Source organism: Myxine glutinosa, chromosome 9 (assembly GCF_964187855.1).
Source record: "Myxine glutinosa chromosome 9, kmMyxGlut1.1, whole genome shotgun sequence".
Classification (NCBI taxonomy): Eukaryota; Metazoa; Chordata; class Myxini; order Myxiniformes; family Myxinidae; genus Myxine; species Myxine glutinosa.
The window spans coordinates 125,095,720-125,117,458 of record NC_136269.1 but is presented as its reverse complement, the minus strand read 5'-3'; the positions used below and the strand labels follow the sequence as shown (position 1 = coordinate 125,117,458).

The following is a 21,739-nucleotide window of genomic DNA, read 5'->3' as shown; positions in this document are numbered from 1 at the left end:
TATGTTGTCACATTTAATGAACTAAATCACTAAAATATTCAGTACACCTTAAACATCAGGGGGGCGTTGGGTCACATATTGGCTCGGTAGGGGGAAACGGGGGGCAAGGGGGGGGGGCAAAGGGGGGGGGGGAAAGTTTATGAAGCACTGGTCTGGAGGTTCACGGTATATTTGTCTCCTCTCGTAATTCGCTTTAACGATTTTATATATTTTAATAGCAGTTAACGTGATTGGCCTCCTTCATTCCCATCTTCGCAAAGAACCATCGAAACTTTTCAAACTTTCCCGCGTCTTTCTCGGTGACGCGACCTGAATCCTGATGCCCGTGGAGGCGGTTAGAAAATGGCCAAATGTGCGATTGAAGCAAAATCTCAGGCACGAATCTTCAGAAATAGATGAAGTCGAAGAGAAATGTGTTGTTGATGAAAGACATTCGGACTGAGACCGCGACGGGCGAATCCATTTTGAGAGTGTGCGTGTGGGTGGCCATGCCCCCTTTAAACCAATGGAAGAAGAAGAAGATTCTGTGAGTAACCCGGAATAAGGAAGAGACGTCGAAAGGAAGGAAGTACCAGGACTCCAGGAGCGATCGCCGAGTAAAGTTCGGTCGGGAATCCGGGAGTCGTCTTCGGGAGGGATCGGCGCGTTTCGAGGTGGACTGTAATACGGCCTTGGACAAGACCAACGTGGTGAGAACGAACCTGATGAGCATTGTTGGACAGGTAACGGTACCGAATGCAGTGGATTGTGGATAGGGACAGGGCGAGTGTTACCTTTCCTTTCTCGCGTTAAATTCCGCAATTGTCGAACGAAAATCATATGAAAACGTAAAATTATAAAACAACATATATTTCACAACAACAAAACATGATAATGCTTATTTGTAAACAGTTTTACATCATTGTAAACGGTTTTAAATTATTTTAAACGTTATAATCATGCGAGTTATAACAAGCATTCTGGGTATTGCGCTGCAATACATGTCCCCTACCGGCAGTCTGTCGTCCGGAAAACTGTTGGGGAAATTACCAAAGTTCAAAGTGCCATAAATTTGTCAAAAATGATCGAAACGTCGTGAAGTTCGAACTTGATCTGTAACTTATCATGAGGAAACCATGTACCGAGTTTGAAATCATTAGCATTAAGAGTTTAATAGAAAAAAAAGTCCGGAAAACTGTTCTTTGCGTGACGGACTGACAGACTGACAGACGGAGGGACGGAATGTAAACCTATAGTCCCCTCCGGTGTACACCGGTAGGGGACTAACAAGCATTCTGAGTATTGCGCTGCAATACATGTCCCCTACCGGCAGTCTGTCGTCCGGAAAACTGTTGGGGAAATTACCAAAGTTCAAAGTGCCATAAATTTGTCAAAAATGATCGAAACGTCGTGAAGTTCGAACTTGATCTGTAACTTATCATGAGGAAACCATGTACCGAGTTTGAAATCATTAGCATTAAGAGTTTAATAGAAAAAAAAGTCCGGAAAACTGTTCTTTGCGTGACGGACTGACAGACTGACAGACTGACAAACGGAGGGACGGAATGTAAACCTATAGTCCCCTCCGGTGTACACCGGTAGGGGACTAACAAGCATTCTGAGTATTGCGCTGCAATACATGTCCCCTACCGGCAGTCTGTCGTCTGGAAAACTGTTGGGGAAATTACCAAAGTTCAAAGTGCCATAACTTTGTCAAAAATGATCGAAACGTCGTGAAGTTCGAACTTGATCTGTAACTTATCATGAGGAAACCATGTACCAAGTTTGAAATCTTTAGCGTTAAGGGTTTAGAAAAAAAAGTCCGGAAAACTGTTCTTTGCGTGAAGGACTGACAGACTGACAGACTGACAGACTGACAGACGGAGGGACGGAGTGCAAACCTATAGTCTCCTCCGGTGTACACCGGTAGGGGACTCATAATGATACCTGTCAACGATAGATCTGCAGCAACCCTGATACCTTTGATCCAGCAGCATGTTTTGCCGGGGACATGAATACTGACTGATCAATGGGCTAGTTAGTACAACCATCTGCCAAATCACGAGACTGTTAACCATTTAGTCTGGTTCACGATGTTAACAAATATAATTTCGTTCAAAATTGTGGGATTAGCAAACATGTACATTCTTGGAATCGTCAGAGCATGGAGAATCCGAAAATCAATGTTGGCATTTGCACAGACACAGATTTAGGATTTTCAAAATGGCCGCCATAAAATACATATTTTACGCTATCTCGGCTTCTCGTCAACCCAGAAACTTAATTAAATATGCTAATCCTATGTTTTCTGGGCCAAGGAATCCAATAAAGGCTTCAAAATAGTGCTCAGGATTATAGAAAAGCAACAAACAAAGGTGATTGGTAACCATTGTCTTTATATTTGTGATATAACTGTATTACATAATGCATGATATTGCAACTCCTTTGAAGTTATAGGTATGGGTTTATAAAGCAAGAAAGCAGCCTTGTTAGTATCAGATTGAACTATAAGTCCTATACACAGGATCTACGAGGTCTATACCGTTCAGGAATATGCTTTTACAGATCTTCATCACTGTCCTGAGGGTCATTTTCGCAAAGGTGTCTACGCAAATGTAAACATTAATTTTTGGATTCCTCATGCTCTGAATATTCCAAAAATGTATAATTTTGCTAATCTACCAAAATTTTGAACGAAAAAACATGGTGAACCTGACCAATTCTTTGCATTTCGTCGATCCGAATGATCCAACGCTGCACACAAACCAGGTGGAAGGTTCATGGGCGAATGTCAAGGCCAAATTCCGGAACATGCATGGCACTTCTGATGGCTTATTTCAGTCATACGTGCAGGAATTTATTTGGCGAAAACAGCATCAAGAAAATCAGTTTGGAAATATTTTGTATTGGATCACGCATTATTATAATGTTTACAATCATGTAAAACTGTTTAAAAATAAGCATTATCATGTTTAGTTGTTGTGAAATATATGTTGTTTTAGAATTGTACGTTTTCATATGATTTTCGACAATTGCGGAATTTAACGCGGGAAAGGTAACAATCGCCCGGGATAGTTCACCTGGTAGCATTGAGCTCCGAGTCTGAGTTCAGTCCCGAACGGGATCAAACGAACCTGCCGTTCTGATGGGGTAAAGGTGTCAAGTGTGCCGCAACTCGGTGAACGCCATCCTTCGAATAGGGATGTAAAATTGGCTGTCTCTGTGCATTTACTTTGTGGACGTTGGAGATCCCATGGTATATCTCGAAAAGAGTAGGCCATTGTGTGCCAGCGCTTTGGATACATTTGTTAAATAAACGTGGATGTTGAGATAAAGCACAGGCATAAAAGGCCAAACGGCCTTCTTTTATGTCAAAGTTTCCTCGTTTTAGCAAAACAACCAAATTTCTTTCCTCGTTTTAACTGACTAGGGGAGCGTTGGTCCATTGGACCACATTTTCATTGGTCTTCACCGCCTTGTAGCATACCTGCCTGCTGGACTCGGGAGGGAGGTTCTTTTGGGTCCTTGGAGTCGTTTGGGTCATCTCGGTCTTTTGGGTCATCTGGGTCTTTTGGGTCCTCTGGGACTTTTGGGTCATCTGGTTATTTTAGGTCCTCAGGGAATTGTGGGTCACCTGGGTCTTTTGGGTCCTCGGGGACTTTTGGGTCGTCTGGGACTTTTCGGTCTCTGGGTCTTTAGGGGACTTAAGGGGTCTTCAAAGGTTGAAGGGGTCTCACTCAGCAGTCTAAAGAGTTAAAAGGTACATATCAATAGTACGTAATTAATTAATAGACGTACCTAATTTATAGACACAAAAAGTATGACACACACACACACACACACACACACACACACACACACACACACACACACACACACACACACACACACAAACTGTGTTTTATATATACTAGGGCATTGCCCGTACTATATCTATATCTAAAATTATATCCCCCCCCTCTATTTACATGAAATGGTTTGGTCCAAAGCGAACGGCTTCCGGAGTTTGGTAAAGAAATCGCCATCGCGTGCACAAACGCGCAGGAAAGCGAATGAATCGCAAATTCGTTTTTATTAGTTTTAAAACATAGTTTAACGCCAACATAGTTTGCAAACGTGAAATAAATGAATACGCTCTCAAATGTGCCATCCGAGGCAGAGTGTGTCCGCCACGTTCGGCACACGCGATAGTTCGCTGCTCTCTGATTGGTTGAATCGTTTTTTGGACATAGCTCGGTAAGTAATTGTCCGATTAATATGAAACCTTGAAAAGGCACATCCTCGGGTCCCCAGCAATATACCTGGCAAGTTAAAAGTATATCGGACCCGTGGTTGTCGAGAAACAGCGGTCACAGACAAACAAACGTACAAACAGAGATTACTGGAATTATAGATAGATAGATGGATTATTTCCCACCATGCTGTGTTGTGACAGTAATTCCATGAATGATGAGATTAATATTGCAAATTACAAGTCTTTGAATTTTTTTTTTTTTTTTGTGGTTCCGGGTACAATATCTTGTTTATTTGGTGCGAATTGCCAGGTAGGTGCTAACTGGTTCGTTACAAGATGGCAACACCCATGTCGGTGAGTCTTCAAGAGATCACCGAGAGGGACATTACGGATTGGCACCATGTTGGGCGTGGTGGATTTTCCCATGTCTTCAAGGGTCGACATGAGATCCTGCGTATCCCCGTTGCTGTAAAGCATTTCTTTGAATATGTAAGGTAAATACCTCCTCCTGCACCTTCTGCCTTTACCACTGCCCTTAACAGGTGTGTTCAAATGGCATTTTCTGAATCGTCTCTTCAGCTCAAGTGATGAGAATTGGCGCCTCAGTCTCGGTCTTTTACAGGCCCGTGTTGCTTCGCACCTTACACGAGGGGAGGGGAGGGATGGAAACACTGAAATCGGCAAGTAAGAGGGTTGGGTTCGGAAGGGTTAAGGAAGATAATTGGTCAGGATGGGACATGACACAAGATGGCTGTGCACTGCCTACTTGAAGCCCTGGAGGGAGTAGTGGGAAAGAACTGCCTCTGGAAAGCAGCTCCACAGATGGGGGAAGTGAGGAATAAAGGAGTTTTTTTCGTACACACAATCGAGGCACTTGGAGAGTTCAGGTGTTCGGTCAGCCTGGAATTTGGAAGTTTAATCGGGCGGGTGTTACCGAAATAAAGTGTGCACTGTGCATCCTCGGGATTCTGGGGAGGATCGGAGGATTGAGAGAGAGAGCAGAGAGAGATGTATATATCAGAGAAGACGTGGTTAAAAAAAAAGACCACTGATCTGCCTGTGAGATGAAAGCAACAGGCCTTGTGCTTCAGCCTCATCGTGGAAGACTCCAATAATGTTGAGAGCTATAGATTCCACAGAATCCAGGAGAGACAGATGTGATGCTGGAGTGCCAATCCATAAGGGAGAGCAGTACTCCATTTATCTGCAGACAAACATCTTGTCGGCTGTGAGTAGCTCTGATCATCCGAAGGAAAAACTTGGATCGGTGGAGGAGGCCCAGTCTGCTGCTGTTTCTGGGGGACAGCTTTGCTATTAAGTTGGCCCGGGCGAGGTTATGACTGATGGTGAGGCCTAGAAGTTCAAGAGACTGCACCTTTTCCAGTTGCAGACCATCAAAATAGACAAGTGGGCTAGTTTGACGAACTTTCGGAATTTTATTTTGGTTAAAATTTAAAATAGGTCCATCTGATGCAAACAAGCAGGAAAGATGGGGGTCATATATTTAATTTAGCTCCCTCTCGCTCCCCTCCCTCCCTCCACATATACGTCTTGCCTTCTCTCTTCTTATCCTCATCTCCTCCCACACCTCTTTCCCTTTTCTTCTTGTTTTTATCCTCATCTCCCACACATCTTTCTTTCCCTTTTCTTCCTGTTTTCTCACACAGCTCCTCCTCTCACTCTGTTACATCATCCACTCTTCTCTTCCTTTTCTCTACTCTTTTTGACACAAAATAATCTGCATCATCTGTGCTATCTTGCAGTGACGAAGAGGCACGTAACTTGTTGCAAGCTCAGAGCAATCACGTCATTCGTCTTATGGGCCTGTATAAAGAAAAAAATTGCATTTCCGGCCTTGTTCTGGAATGGATGCCACATGGCTCCCTAGAGCTTTTCAATCAGCGTATTGAAGCAGGCTGGCCACTCCGCCTTCGGATATTGTACGAGGTGGCTCTGGGCATGAATTATTTGCACCAACAACACTCGCCAATGCTGCACCTTGACCTTAAGACTGCAAATGTCCTTCTCGATAAGGATCTGTATGCGAAGGTGAGAAATTTACTGTGATTTCCTTTTGTCAAGTGCATTTTAAGCTCCCAATAATGTTTCTAATTTCAGAACACAGGATATGGAAGTTGAGTTCGAATTGGGAGTAGAAGCTTGTACAGATATTACATGTCGAACAAGAACGGCACTCAGTAGAGCGCATAACTCCACCATGCTGAACAGTTTGTTTTGTATCCCACCGACAGGCCGGATCTGGATCCGGACCTGAACCAAAATCGAATCGGCTTGTTTTTGTCCCAAATCGCCCACTAATATTTATATTAATCCGTCCAAAACGTTTTAAAATATTGTTACGGTCCGCGGATTAGGATGTTATTTTTACCGAGCGGTGGTATAACCGCGGCCGAACAGTTGTTCCCCGACTAAAACCCGATTCACCCAGACGTTGGCCGTATCGCGCCGCAGCTGCTCAATCTGGAAAACTCTAAAGCGACCGAATGCAAAGAGGAAGAAGAAGACGTACAGAAGAGTAACTGGGTTTATTATTATTTACACACATAAGCAAAAAGAAAGCAGTCACGTTTATTTACAGGGACATGAGACGCAGGTGACACAGTGCAAATTATTAACTTATCTAACAGGCTTACTTACTACCCAGGACAGAACAAACGAAGACACTGACTCACGCGGGGAATTGCTGAGTGGATTGGCTGGAAGGAGGTGTGTGGCTGGAGGGGGAGGACGGCACGGAGCTGGCTGGAGCTTGATCCCGCACGGGACGTCGGGCTGGACCTCGACGGCCGCTGATGCCACCGAGCCTGTCGTGTGCGCGGGATCACGGGTCGGAGCTGCTTGGTGGAGCCGACGCGCTGGTGGGGGGTCTGGCGTGACGGGTTCTCTCCTCTCTCTTTCTTGGTCCAACCACTCTTTCTCCACCGACAACTCAACGCAACCACTGACCACCCCTGACGACCAACTCAGCTCTTGTCATGGACCTCTCTACGCGCTCTCTCTTGGACCTCACAACTCCTTCCTTGGACTCATCTACGTGCTCTGCTCTGACGACCCAGCTCTTTCCTTGGACTCATCTCACCACGCAGCTCAGCTCAGCCTTTCAGCTCCCCTCTTGGACTCATCTGCTTGGGGAACGCCCCTCATGGGTTATATATAGCCCCACCCTTGAACCTTTGCGAACCTCCCCGATCGCTCTTCCTCCGCCCTCTCAAACCAAACCCCTCGTGCTTGGTTGGTTGTTCGGGGCCGGGCCACTCCTCCCCTATCTGACGAGGTGGGGACCCGCCTTTCTTCCCCAACCCTGCCTCGTGGCCAATGGTGGTTGAAGAAAACCGCCCAAAATGCAGTTGGCCATTGAAATGAAATGAAAGGGGATCTACTCTTATTTCACTTGGTGCAATGGAGTATTTAAATTAATGGGAGACACAGCCTTACCCTAAGACACATAATAAGATATAAGCTACTGAACAAGGGTTTTATCGGGTCCTGCAATGTGGTGTTTCATGGAATAACTACCGAGACGCCCTTTGACCTTTACACTACGGAGGTATTTACAAGGAATCATTACATTTTACAGAGGGTGATATTTACAACAATTTACTATACAATACAAAAAAAACAAACCATTCCCATATCCACAACAATATCATGCTACGTATCGCTTTTGACCCCATCTCTCAATGGCGTTGAATCGCTTAGGAAATTAAACAATTCTTGGATCTGGATCCGGATCTTCACCAAAATCGAATCGATTCGGTCTTGTCACACACCCAATCTTACCATCATGTTTCGTCCGAATCCGTCCATAACTTTTTGAAATATCCTGCTCACAGACAGACAGACAAACAGACAGAGGTGAAAACATAGCCTCATCCACCTTCAGTGGCAGAGGTAGTAAACACGTCAAGAAGGGGATGGTGTAAAACCAAGTTGACAGACAAGCAAACCAACCAAGTGTTTGAACATGTAGAAAACTGGAATAATGCAAGAGGGCAAAGGTGAATATAAGCTTGACTGACCAACCACATACATGATTATAACTCTAGATCATGACATTTACAACACAAGAACAAGCAGTAACCCAATGACCATGACATGGCCTTCTTTATTTCAACACAAGTGTTCCATGCTTCCACATGTGACCGGAAGTGGATCGAATGGGGTTTATAAAACAAGCGGCCGTGCAATGTACGTGGAAATCGCCACTTCCGTCTGCTATCGCCACCTAGGCCTACAATTTCTGGGTGTCCAGATCGTTCATACTTTATTTTTCTTTTTTTTGTGTACAAGATCGAGGCTCGTGTAAGAGCTAACATGAATCACATAGAAACAAACCGACACATAAAACATAAGATAAAGGGTATTTGATTATTATAGATAAATATTATAGATATAGATTATCGATAAAGAGATAAAGGGATAACTTAAGACACCGTAATTGGCATAGTGAGTGTATTTGTTTCAATTAAGTACGTGGTTATTGCTTGTGTCATGGTTATCATAATAATAATAATAATAATACATTTATTTTATATAGCGCTTTTCAAGAAGCCCAAAGACGCTTTGACAGAGTACAAAAAAACAAGTGCAAAAAGACAAAAATCAATAGGTAAATAATCAAAGCAAAAGGAAGGAGAAGGAGAGGGGATAGTCAGGGGTTAAATGCTGTGGGTTAAATGTTGAATGCAGTGTTGAACAGGTGGGTCTTGAGTGATGTTTTGAATGTGGTGAGTGAGGAGGAGTCTCTGATGGTGTGAGGTAGTGAGTTCCAGAGGGTGGGAGCAGCGATGGAGAAGGCCCTGTCCCCCCAGGATCTGAATTTGGTCCGCATGGGGGGGGGGGGGGTCAGGAGGTTGGTACCAGCAGAGCGGAGGTTGCGGGTGGGAGTGTGTCTGGAGAGGAGGTCAGTCAGGTAGGATGGGGCCAGGTTATGGAGGGCTTTGTCGGTCAAGAGGAGGATTGTGTACTGGATTCTCTGGGGGATGGGGAGCCAGTGAAGCTTGTAAAGGACGGGGGTGATGTGGTCACGGGTCCGGGAATGGGTGAGTAGACGAGCAGCGGAGTTCTGAATGTATTGGTGATTATTGAGGGTGAACCAAAGAGGAGGCTGTTGCAGTAGTCCAGACGGGAGGTGATGAAGGCGTGGATCAGGGTTTCTGCAGCCGTGGAGGAGAGGGATGGATGGAGACAGGCGATGTTTTTCAGGTGAAAGAAGGCTGTCTTTGTGATCTGTTTAGTGTATTTGTCGAAGGAGAGAGTTTGGTCAAAGATGATGCCAAGATTCCGGATGTGAGGGGAGGTGGATACTGGGAAACCGTCGATGTTGAGGGCAAAGTTATGGGTGGATTTGGAGAGCGTTTTTGGGCCAATGATGATTATTTCAGATTTATCATAGTTAAGTTTGAGGAAGTTGATTTGAAGCCAGGATTTTATTTCAGTGATGCAGTTTGTCAGGATAGAGTGGGTGGTGGTGGAGATGGACTTGGTGGAGATGAAAAGCTGGATGTCATCGGCGAAGCAGTGGAATTGGAGACCATGACGGCGGATTAAGTGACCAAGGGGGGACAGGTACAGGATGAAGAGGAGGGGGCCGAGAACTGAACCTTGGGGGACACCTTGGGGGAGGGGAGCAGTGGGGGATTTGCAGTTATTGATGGAGATGAACTGGCATCTGTCAGAGAGGTATGATTTGATCCAAGAGAGGGCAGTGCCGGTAATGTTAAAGGTGGTTTCAAGTCGGGTGAGGAGGATGGTGTGATTAATGGTGTCAAAGGCGGCGCTGAGGTCGAGGAGGATGAGAATGTTGAGGTTGCCAGCATCAGAGGAGAGGAGAAGGTCGTTGGTGATTTTGAGGAGAGCAGTTTCAGTACTGTGGTTGGAGCGGAATCCGGATTGGAATGTTTCATACAGGTTATTGGCAGAGAGGTGATGTTTAAGTTGAGTGGCTACAGCGCGTTCCAAAACTTTTGACAGAAAGGGTAGGTTGGAGATGGGTCTGAAGTTATTTGGGGTGTCAGGGTTGAGTCCAGGTTTTTTCAGAATGGGGGTAACAGCAGCAATTTTGAGGGATGGTGGGACGATGCCTGTAGACAGGGAGGAGTTTATTGTTGCAGTGATAACTGGAGAGAGAGCATGAAGGGAGGCCTTGACAAAGCTGGAGGGGATGGGGTCAAGAGTGCAGGTGGCAGTTTTCATTCCTATGAGGAGTTCAGAGAGGTCAGTAGGGGAGACTGGGGAGAACTGAGACAGGGGTTGGCAGGATAAGGTGGGGGGGGCAGGTGGTTTGAGGGGGAGCAAGTGCGGTGGTGGTTAAGCTGCTGTAGATGTTGTCAATTTTGCTTTGGATGAATGAAAGGAAGGAGATGCAGTTGTCTACTGTGAATGACTGGGTGGTGGTGTTCAGGGGGCTGAGGAGTTTGTTTATTGTAGAGAAGAGTGCTTTTGGGTTTCCAGAGCCAGAGTGGATAATTTGAGAGTAGTAGGTGGAGCGGGCACGGGAGAGGGCATCTTTGTAGTGTTGTAGGTGGTCCTTGTAGGCTTGGGAGTGAATTGTGAGACCTGTTTTATTGCGGAGTCTTTCAAGTTGGCGAGCACGAGTTTTCATCAGGTGGAGTTCAGGGGTAAACCAGGGAGCAGAATGGGTGAAAGAAACTGTTTTGGTTTTTATAGGCGCAAGCTGGTCAAGGCAGGAGGAGAGAGTGTGGTTGTAGTAGTCAGTGAGGTCAGAAGGGGTGTGGAGGTCAATGAAGGGAGAAGTGGACATTTTTTCAGAGGGTGGATGAGAATGAGGTAGGTGAAAGAGCGTTTAGCTTATGGAAGTTGATAGTGCGATAATGCCTTGGTGCTGGGGTGGGATGTTGATGGTCATAGTGATGGCTAAGTGGTCAGAGAGGGTGAGGTCGGAGCCAGAGAGATGGTGCAAAATTAATCCAGTAGAGCAGACAAGGTCCAGAATGTGCCCACGGTTATGGGTAGGAAAGTTGACATGTTGAGTGAGGTTAAAGCAGGTGAGTAAATCAGTGAAGTCAGTGGTTATTGTGGAGTCAGTGGAGTCAATGTGGATATTGAAATCACTGAGGAGGAGGATTGAGGGGGAGAGGGAACAGAGCTGGGTCAGAAAGTAGGAGAAGTCAGACAGGAATGATGGGTGTGGTTTGGGAGGGTGGTAGACGACAGCCATGACTGACTGTGTGTGACCAGAGAGTTTAAAAGCCAGGTGTTCAAATGATGGAGCAGATGAGATGGAGATGAGGCTGGTCTTGATGTCCTGTCGGTGAATTACGGAAATTCCACCACCTCGGCCCTCCGAGCATGGTTTATTGATGTAAGAATTAACCATTGGGTGTAGTGAGGTTGAGTGAGAAGTAGTCCAGTGGTTGTTGCCAGGTTTCAGTGAGACAGAGAAAGTCCAGTTTATTTTCCAGAATGTCGTCGTTCAGGATGAGGCTTTTGTTATTGAGGGACCGGGTATTGAACAGGGTCAGCTTGATGTTGCTTTGTATGGTGGGGATGAACTCAGGTGATTTAGCCAGGGTTTGCAGACAGGAGGTGCGATCGTGTGCGTTGCTGTGACCAGGTGCGCTGGGACGATGAGTGGGAGTGCGCTGAGCCGACCAGAGTACGGGAATGGAGTGACCTGTTTGTAAATAAACAAACTTACGACCGGAGCCTCTATGAATGTATCTGGGTCGTCACAGGAGTCCGTGGTATTTGATTGCAGAGATGTATGATGGGGTGGAGTGAGTATTGAGCAGAAGACGCCTTGCGGCGGAGTACCTTAGAGATTGGTTGGTTATGTATTAAGTTATGTGTATTACTTAATTATTTTAATGAAATAATTGCTAATTCTTCATTGAATTAATTGGAATTTAACTTTCATTACCCATTGTGGGTGCGTAAACAGCTAGTTTGGATGCATCATCTATCTATCTATAATTCCAGTAATCTCTGTGTGTGTGTGTGTGTGTGTGTGTGTGTGTTTGTCTGTGACCGCTGTTTCTCGACAACCACGGGTCCGATATACTTGAAACTTGCCAGGTATATTGCTGGGGACCCGAGGATGTGCCTTTTCAAGGTTTCATATTAATCGGAGAAGTAGTTACCGAGCTATGGCGATTTAGCCGTTCGCCGTTCGCTTTGGCTTTGCGAATGGACCAAACCATTCATGTAAATAGAGGGGGGGGGGGTTCTGTGGTCGTTCGCTTTGGCTTTGCGAATGGACCAAACCATTTCATGTAAATAGAGGGGGGGGGGGGGGTTCTGTGGTCGTTACTGCCACGCGGTTTGGAATGTTTTTCCGAACGGGCACCCACGTACGGGCACGTCCTAGTCTCTCTATAATGCAAGCAATCTCTGTGTGTCTGTGTGTCTGTCTGTGTGTATGTCTGTGACCGCTGTTTCTCGACAACCACTGGTCCGATCTAAGTGAAACTTGCCAGGTATATTGCTGGGGACCTGAGGATGTGCCTTTTCAAGGTTTGCTATTAATCGGACAAGTGGTTACCAAGTTATGGCCATTTATTTAGCAAACACATACGTTTTGTACGTGAACGAAGGAACAGCGAAGGACGAGAGCGAAGGAACGGCGAAGGACGAGAGCAAAGACCGAAGGAACGATGAAAGTTTAAATTTTTCTTTGCACGTACGGTCAAGCTACAGCGAAGGAACCGCGTGTGTTTGTTGTTTCTGCCTCGCGGTTCGAAAAATTGAATACCTGGCCATTAAAACTAATTTGCGATTAATCGTAACTGCGATATGCGAACTTCCGGACAGTGAGGCCTTATTTTTGGTACGTACGTCAACGTACGTATGTCCACGTACTTACCTCCCCGCACATACGGGCACGCACTAGTGTAGAGTAAAGGTTGCTACTGTCCCCCGCCCCTCATACGGAGACGCGGGACATAAAAACGAGTTCCATCCGACCGACTGATCATCCGTCCATGTATGTTTGTGTACATTTAGCTTTCATATTACAAATATCTATTCCTCATGATGTCATTTCAACCTGATTAGATCACGGCTGCGATTGGCTGAATTCTGTTTCTATGGCAACCATCTTGGTTTGAAACCAAGCAATGCTAAACTTGGTTTTCAAACAATACGTTTGAAAACGCATTGTTTGACACACCTTCCAGCCTGGAAATCATTCTAGACTCAATGCTAAACTCTTTTAAATGCCCTGTGTCCACCAACAACTTGGCTTGTGTACACGGTATTTCAAAAACCGTTCAAGTTTTAGCTTTCGTATTACACAGATCTATTACTCATACCAACCAAAATGTGGGGGATCTGGAGTATCGGCTGGAATTTGAAATCTTGTATTCTATGGTTACTTACCTAGGAGACATGCTGAATGGAGAAGGTGGATCAGACTCGGCAACGGTTGCTAGAGTGAGATGTGCATGGAAGAAGTTTCGGGAACTGAGTGGCGTGCTGATAAGGAGGGGAGTGTCGTTGAAGCTGAAGGAAAAGGTGTATGCTGCATGTGTGAGAAGTGTTATGGTTTATGGGAGCGAGACATGGGTAATGAACGTAGAGCTGCAACGAAGGCTGGAAAGGGTGGAAATGCGAATGGTTCGGTGGATGTGCGGAGTATCGTTGAGAGAGAGGAAGACAAATGATGAATTGCGAAAAATGATGGGAATAGAGCCTGTGATGGATGCTGTGAAGAGTGTTACGTGGTCCTCCCGGTAACTACCTGGTCTCGGTGACCCCCGGACCGTGGGAGGCACCCCGCCAGAAAGAAATATGATTTATACGCTTTCGTAACGCAATCAATATGAATTCCAGTCAATAAGAAACCCCACACCAAGGATCCGGAGTAATCAACAATATATTCCCCCCAGGAATCAACAACCATCAACAATCAACAATCAATAACTAAGATGGCCATCTTACATATGTGTCCCCCCCTGTCCCCACTCACGACCACTTGGGCCACTGTCCCTCACAATGTCTCTCTTCTCCGCACACGGGCGGTGGAACGAACCCCGGGCGGACGTGCTCCAAACGTGCACGTCTCGTACCGGGGACAGCTGCTGCAGCGCACACCTCCTTGCCAAGCAACGGGGCAAAACCAAGTGCGGCTTGCAACGCGCGCGAGGCCCAAGGTGCGACCCGTACGCGTCCTTGTAGACGGTGAGGCGAACTGTGCCGGACGCTGGGTTCCGTGCACGAACCCACGGCAACTTGACGTGTCAAGGGGTAATTACCCCGCGCAGGTAACTCCTTTTGTCAGACGGGCTTTCAAACGCAGCGTCCTCCATGCTGCTCAATATCGATACCAACTCTCGTCGGAGCTCGGCGAGGAAGAGGAAGAAGATCGTCGCTCCTCCAGGACCTCGTGTCTTTTTTCTTCCTCCGTTTCCGGTCTCCTTTTTCCCAGAAGGGCTCCTGACCCTTTCATCCCAACAACCTTTAATCGACTACACATTGATAAGCAAAGACCTGAATAGTAATTCACATAAATCCACATAAATCCGTAACACTCCCCCCCTTCAAGAAAGAAAGTTTGAACCCAGCGAAAACTTTCTTTGCCGGCCAACTTGGATAAACAAACCAGATAACTCACCCCCCCCCCCCCCCCCAAATCATCAGTTCCCCCCGGGCACAGTCATCACTTAAAAATAAAGCAACAAAATTTCACACAATCCCCTAGATTAATTCCCTCTGGACCAAGCGTCAACCACTTCTAGTTTCTCTTGAATGACGGTTAAGAGGTGGTGACCAAAGCCCCCAAATTGAAACCTCTCTATAGCACTTTTTCGGGAGGCCCAGCGGAGTATTCCCTACATGGACGCCTTAAGGAATGTGGAGTTCACGGTTAGTCCGGGGAGGAAAGTTCATTACATGGACGCCTTTAAGAACGTGGAGTTCACGGTTAGTCCGTGCAGGAAAGTTCACTACCTGGACGCCTTTAAGAACGTGGCGTTCACGGTTAGTCCGTGTAGGAGCCCCGGCTCGGCGGCTCCCCCGTATATAGTGCTTCAACTTCTCCAGACTCCTAACAGTTACGGTGGGACCCCTTGTCCCAGCCGTTACCTGACTGGCGGTCTCCTTCTCAGCCAGTGCTCTGACATTCATTCTTTCGGGAGGTGCCGTAACTCTGGGAGCCTCCATAGTAATATCGGCTGCTGCCAACCCCAAAACTACTGCCAAGTTGTCCTCTTCTGTAGACCTCTCGACGCCTACGAAATGCCTTCCCTACTGTTATGGTCCGACCCTCCAAATCCTTACCATTCCAATTCTTCTCTGCCTCCCTGGCGTCTCTTGTGCTTGCAAACGTGACAAAGCCGAACCCTCTTGACCGTTGCGCTTCCCTGTCTTTTACCACCCGCACTTCCACCAGCGGCCCATATCTGTTGAAGACAGAGGTCAGAACTTCTTCCTCTGTGTTGAAGTTCAGTCCCCCTACAAATAACTTGGAACTTTTGTCGCCATCCCGAGCTGGTGTGGTGTTATTTTCCCTGCTGTGCTCTTTACCAACCCTCGGGTTACAATAAATTTGCCCCCCGGCCAAATCATTCCCGATAATCACAGATACTCCCTCTACAGGAAGCGTGGCTTGTAAACCGACGGTGACCGGTCCTGACACCAAATCAGATTCCAAATGGATGACATGAAGTGGGGCACTAACACAGCCACCGATCCCTTGTAACCGAACACTATCACCAGTTGCGGTACTCTTGGACAATGGCAAAATGCCTTCAAGCATTAAGGATTGATGGGCTCCTGTGTCCCTCAAAACCCTAACCGGTCTTGGGTTAGTCAAGTCTCCCTTGAGTGAGACCAACCCCTCATAAATAAATGGTTGGTAACTCTTCTGTGGGCGATTTCTTACGCTTGCCATCGCATTCGGAGTGGTAATAGTCAGACTCCGCTCTGGGTTTTCCCTTTTCATGAGGTAACAACTGGACATCAAGTGTCCAGGTTTCTTGCAAAAAGCGCAAGTAGGCCCGGAGGAAAAACTCGTGGTCTGCCTCGGGCCCCCCGAAAAATAAGTTTGTCTTGGGCCCGTAGCCCCCTGATTTCGAACAGTTCGGGTATCAGCGTTGTCCCCATATTCATCTCGCGGCCGCCGCCATGTATTGTCGTTCTCCGCACCTGCTGTTCCACACCTCCCTTGTGGAGATCTAGGCGAGGAGTTAGGTTTGTGGACCCCTATCCGGTGTGTTAAGGCATAATCATCTGCCATGGTGGCTGCGTCCCACAACTTCGGTACTTTCTTTTCCTGCAGGTACACTTTGATGTCCTCGTGGACACACTGTTGAAATTCCTCCACCAGCATCAGGTCACCCAATGCTTCGAAGTCGTTCCCGACTCCTTTTGACTCACACCACCGATCAAACATATTTTCTTTCACTCTAGCAAACTCCACATGGGTCTCACTCTCCCTCTTCCTGGCATTCCTGAATTTTTGCCGGTAAGCTTCCGGAACCAACTCATAGGCTTTGAGGATGTGCTTCTTCAATACCTCATAATCTGCACATTGGTCCATTGGTAGCGCCGAATAAATCTCTTGAGCTTTACCCACCAGCACACTTTGCACTAGTATGGTTCAGGCCTCCTCCGGCCAGTTTAACTGTCGCGCCACTTTCTCAAAGTGTGGAAAAAATTTAGCGACCTCCTTTTCACTGAAGGGTGGAACCAGCCTCACATGTCTGCCCACATCCCAGGTGTTCTGGCTAGGTGTCGACCCCGTCAGCAAGGGTGGTACCTCTCCCCGTTCTCTCATTAACTCCAGCTCCTTGAATTTAATTTCTTGCTGAAGCGCCATGTCACGTTCCTTTAATTCCCTTTCCGCTTTTCTCTCCTCTGCTTTGAGTTCCCTTGCAGCTCTCCTCTCCTCTGCTTCTGCTTTCCTTTCCTCTGCTTCTGCTTTCCTTTCCTCTGTTTTCATCCTTTCTAACCTTTCCTGGAGTTCTCGTTCCACTCTCCTTTCCTATGCTTGTTTCTCTTCTCTCCTCTCTTCTGCTTTCCTTTCCTCTTCTTTTAACCTTTCCTGGAGTTCTCGTTCCACTCTCCTTTCCTCTGCTTGTTTCTCTTCTCTCCTCTCTTCTGCTTTCCTTTCTTCTTCTTTGATCCGTTCCTGGCTCCGTAATTGCAACTCCAGTTTCCGGAGCTCAACGTCTTCTGGTTCTTCAGGTAGCCACTCCCAGGCTAACTCGTCCCATGTTCCTAACCCCACCATAGACTGTATCACCGTGGTCTGCAACTCTGCCTTCCTCAAATTAGTTCGGACCTCCAAGTTAAAATGTTTGGCCAATTTCAAGATGTCCGACTTTAGTAACGCTCGGAACTGTGCCTCACTCGGGGTTACCGCAAAGTTCTGTGCCACAAACACCATGGTGCCTATCGTTAACACCTGTTAACCTTCACCCAAGACTTTACCCCCAATTTCCCCAAAAATTTACCAATTAATACTTAATTAATAAATTTTAATTAATACAAATATTATTTTATTATTTTATATAATTTTAGATCCCGGACGAGCCCCCAATTCTGTTACGTGGTCCTCCCGGTAACTACCTGGTCTCGGTGACCCCCGGACCGTGGGAGGCACCCCGCCAGAAAGATATATGATTTATACGCTTTCGTAACGCAATCAATATGAATTCCTGTCAATAAGAAACCCCACACCAAGGATCCGGAGTAATCAATAATATATTCCCCCCAGGAATCGACAACCATCAACAATCAACAATCAATCACTAAGATGGCCATCTTACATATGTGTCCCCCCCTGTCCCCACTCACGACCACTTGGGCCACTGTCCCTCACAATGTCTCTCTTCTCCGCACACGGGCGGTGGAACGAACCCCGGGCGGACGTGCTCCAAACGTGCACGTCTCGTACCGGGGACAGCTGCTGCAGCGCACACCTCCTTGCCAAGCAACGGCGCAAAACCAAGCGTGGCTTGCAACGCGCGCGAGGCCCAAGGTGCGACCCGTACGCGTCCTTGTAGACGGTGAGGCGAACTGTGCCGGACGCTGGGTTCCGTGCACGAACCCACGGCAACTTGACGTGTCAAGGGGTAATTACCCCGCGCAGGTAACTCCTTTTGTCAGACGGGCTTTCAAACGCAGCGTCCTCCACGCTGCTCAATATCGATACCAACTCTCGTCGGAGCTCAGCGAGGAAGAGGAAGAAGATCGTCGCTCCTCCAGGACCTCGTGTCTTTTTTCTTCCTCCGTTTCCGGTCTCCTTTTTCCCAGAAGGGCTCCTGACCCTTTAATCCCAACAACCTTTAATCGACTACACATTGATAAGCAAAGACCTGAATAGTAATTCACATAAATCCACATAAATCCGTAACAAGAGGAACAGGTTGAGATGGTTTGGTCATGTGTTGAGGAAGGATGAAAGTGACTGGTTGAGAAGAGTGATGGAAATGAATGTGGAAGGAAGTAGAGGATGGGGAAGACCGAGAAAGACTTGGCTAAAGATGGTGGAAGAAGAAATGCGGGCAAGGGGGTTAACAAGGAGAGATGTAGAAAATAGGGCAAAATGGAGAAGATTGTCATGGGGACCGCAAGGCTAACCCCCGCTCTTGCAGGGAAAATGGCCTTTTAAAATGCCTGTTGTTTGTTGTTGTATCCTGTGGTTACTATCTCATGGATACCTGTCTTGATTCAGTATTTTTATCTTGCAACTTTAACAAATGTGATGAAATAAATAAATATTTTTTCTTCAGTTGACATGGTAACTGCACAAGACAACCTTTACTTGCACATTTGTCTGGATGTCGTGATATTTTTAGATTAGTGACTTTGGCCTCGCCAAAGTGCATCGGTCGATCATGAGCAAGAGGAACCAAAACAAAGAGATGTCTGCCGATGCCTGTGGAACTGTACCATACATGGCACCGGAAATGCTGGGAAAGGAACCAAAACCAAGCACCATGTGTGACATTTATAGGTATGGTTTTATGTCCTACATTGGGGTGTACTCACGCGTAGGTGATAATACACCATGTGGTGTACTCAAAGCCTTTTTGCAAACTAGGTCATGCTGACTTATTTCTAGGTTGGTCTGACCTTTGACCCATTTTGGCTTATTAGCACCTTGTTTATGTGGCCAACATGATCTTATTAGTAAACACAGATTAGCAACCTGGTATTCTTTCATTATATTTCCTGATGAGTGCATATTAGATGAGATGTATTGTATTCACTTCCAAATGTCCGTGATTCTTTTTAAAACACATTTTAACGTATACGTGTTAACATTGTGTGTGTCTGTGTGTCCATCCATTTGTTCCAATAAAGCTATGCCATTTTGATTTGGGCGGTTATGACACGGCAAGAACCATTTGAAGGTTGGTGCATCGTGCTATGATGTAATTTTTTGGGGTATTTGTGTCTGAGTGGGGATGGAGGTGTGCTGGATGGGTGGGGAGGTGAAAAGGGGGGTGGGGTGGTGGGGAGGGTGGGGGTGGACGGGGAGGGGGGTGGTTGGTTGATGTAATGGTGATTTGAAACTATGGCATTTCTGGTTCAACTGAACTGGTTTCAGAATCATTGGAATCTCCCCGCGATGAAGCTAACTCAAAGGGCCTCACTCACTCACCGCAGGCAGGTTGGTGGTCTTTCCGTCTTCTACCGACTCCTCTCTGGCCTTGCCCCCTCAGCTCTCTCTGGGCTCTGTTCTGCAAATATTCCTACAGGTCGCACAAGATCTGCCTGCAACCCTCTTATGGTTAAACTGCCAAAATCATGACTCTCTGCTCACCTTCACTCCTTCATTCCTCTTTTCTCCCGCCTCTGGAACAAACTCCCTCACTCTCTTCAATCCCACTCCACCCTCCAGGTCTTTAAAACAGCTGTTCACCACCATCTCTTATCTTCCCCCATCCAAAACCTTGATCTTTTCTACCCCCGCTAATTTCACCCCAATTCCATTTTTTTGAAATACCAACTTCTGTCCTGGAAGTCCTTGGCCTTGTGTTTTATACTTCTCCCTCCCCCCCCCACCCCCTTCCCACGCCTCCCCCCCCCCAAGCCCTCTCCCTTCCACACATCTCCCTGCTCTCAAATGTTGTGTTCGTGTGCTTCCCCTTCTCTCCCCATCTTGTCTTCCGCTCCCTCTTTTTATATATTTTGTTTGTCTGGTTGATTTGTTTGTGAAGTAAATGTTAGCTCTTTCACGAGCCTCGATTCAGTATACAAAAAAAAAAAAAAAAAACTTTGAAATGATTGTTCGTCCTTTAAAAATAACTCGCCTCAGAAATATTTGTGAATATTATACTGATATTATTTATAAGCATGATATTGACAACATTAATACGACAATGTTGTTTTCTGTGAAGTTGTTTGCCATCGATAGCCTGTTCCTATCATTTTTTTTTTCTTTCTGTGGTCACTTTGGCAGATGCATCTACACATGTAATTAAATGGGCTGTGCAAGAACCTAAGAATGCGAGACCAGACATTTCAAACAAAACATCCTTTCCAGTTGATCTTGTCTCGCTCATGGAAAGATGCTGGTGTTCCCAACCTCGAGAAAGACCATCATTTGCAGGTGAGCATCATTCACTGTTTGATTAACTTTGTTATCGCATTGTTTGCCACCCCTACACCAACCTGGAAATCAATCTAGACTCAATGCTAAACTCTTTTAAATGCCCTGTGTCCACTAGCAAGTCATGAATTCATTAAACTAGTTTGAACTAGAGAGACACTCATTTACCCTTTCGCAGATGCTCCAACTAGGGTTATCGGGAATGTGTGGAGCATGGTTTTCCTGGCTCCGAATTAACAAGTGCATGATTATAGCGAGTCGTGATGGTATAAGTGTTCCACCAGGAACAAGTACAAGTTCCACCAGGAATGACCCAGTTTAGAGTTAAAAACTTTTCCTGTTTTGACCCCTGTGACCATAAGTCTCCAATCCCTGTGACCACAAGTCTCCAATGAACTGGTGCTCAATTTCAAAAAATCGTTACTTCATGCTTCCCCCAATGTTGATTGCATATACAAAGTTTTTTTCAAAAAGCGTGGGGATAATAAATGTAAATTTTAATGTCTTGTATAACTTCTCTCACCTCTCTTCAATGTTCCTGGGATTTTTTTAAAACACAAAATCAGTGTTACAAGTCCATTTCCAAGTCATCTTGAACATACCTATTTGTTCGCGTTGTCTCATTTGAGTTTGTTTGTCTATTGACCTCATGCTCATGAGTATTAACTCATTAATGATATCTCCTTCCTTCTCTATTCTCCTATGTGTATCCACATAATTGTGTAATAATTGTGTGTGTGTGTGTGTGTGTGTGTGTGTGTGTGTGTGTGTGTGTGTGTGTGTGTGTGTGTGTGTGTGTGTGTGTGTGTGTGTGTGTGTATATGTATATATATATATACATATATATATATATCTATCTATATATATATATATATATATATATATATATATATATATATATATATATATACAGTATACATATATATATATATATATATATATATATATATATATATATATATATATATATATATATATATATA

General features: G+C 45.8%; 1 protein-coding gene across 12 annotated transcripts in view; it reads left to right on the top strand.

The window, feature by feature from the left end:
• Positions 1-504: 504 nt before the first annotated feature.
• Positions 505-21,739, top strand: part of LOC137434974 (receptor-interacting serine/threonine-protein kinase 2) — a 113,227-nt gene continuing 91,992 nt past the window's right edge. For 8 of the 12 annotated variants that reach the window (XR_010985980.2, XR_010985983.2, XR_013624602.1 and 5 more), the window contains exons 1-6: positions 527-689; positions 4,524-4,707; positions 5,977-6,262; positions 18,997-19,154; positions 19,505-19,554; positions 20,607-20,756. Coding sequence is in view for 6 of the 12 variants with exons in the window: in XM_078784882.1 (XP_078641008.1) it covers positions 4,550-4,707; positions 5,977-6,262; positions 18,997-19,154; positions 19,505-19,554; positions 20,607-20,756 (802 nt within the window). In the remaining 6 variants the exon portion in view is untranslated. Of the gene's footprint in view, positions 690-4,523; positions 4,708-5,976; positions 6,263-18,996; positions 19,155-19,504; positions 19,555-20,606; positions 20,757-21,739 lie in introns of all 12 variants that reach the window. The other 4 variants (XR_013624604.1, XM_078784883.1, XM_068128250.2 and 1 more) reach the window with 2 other exon arrangements.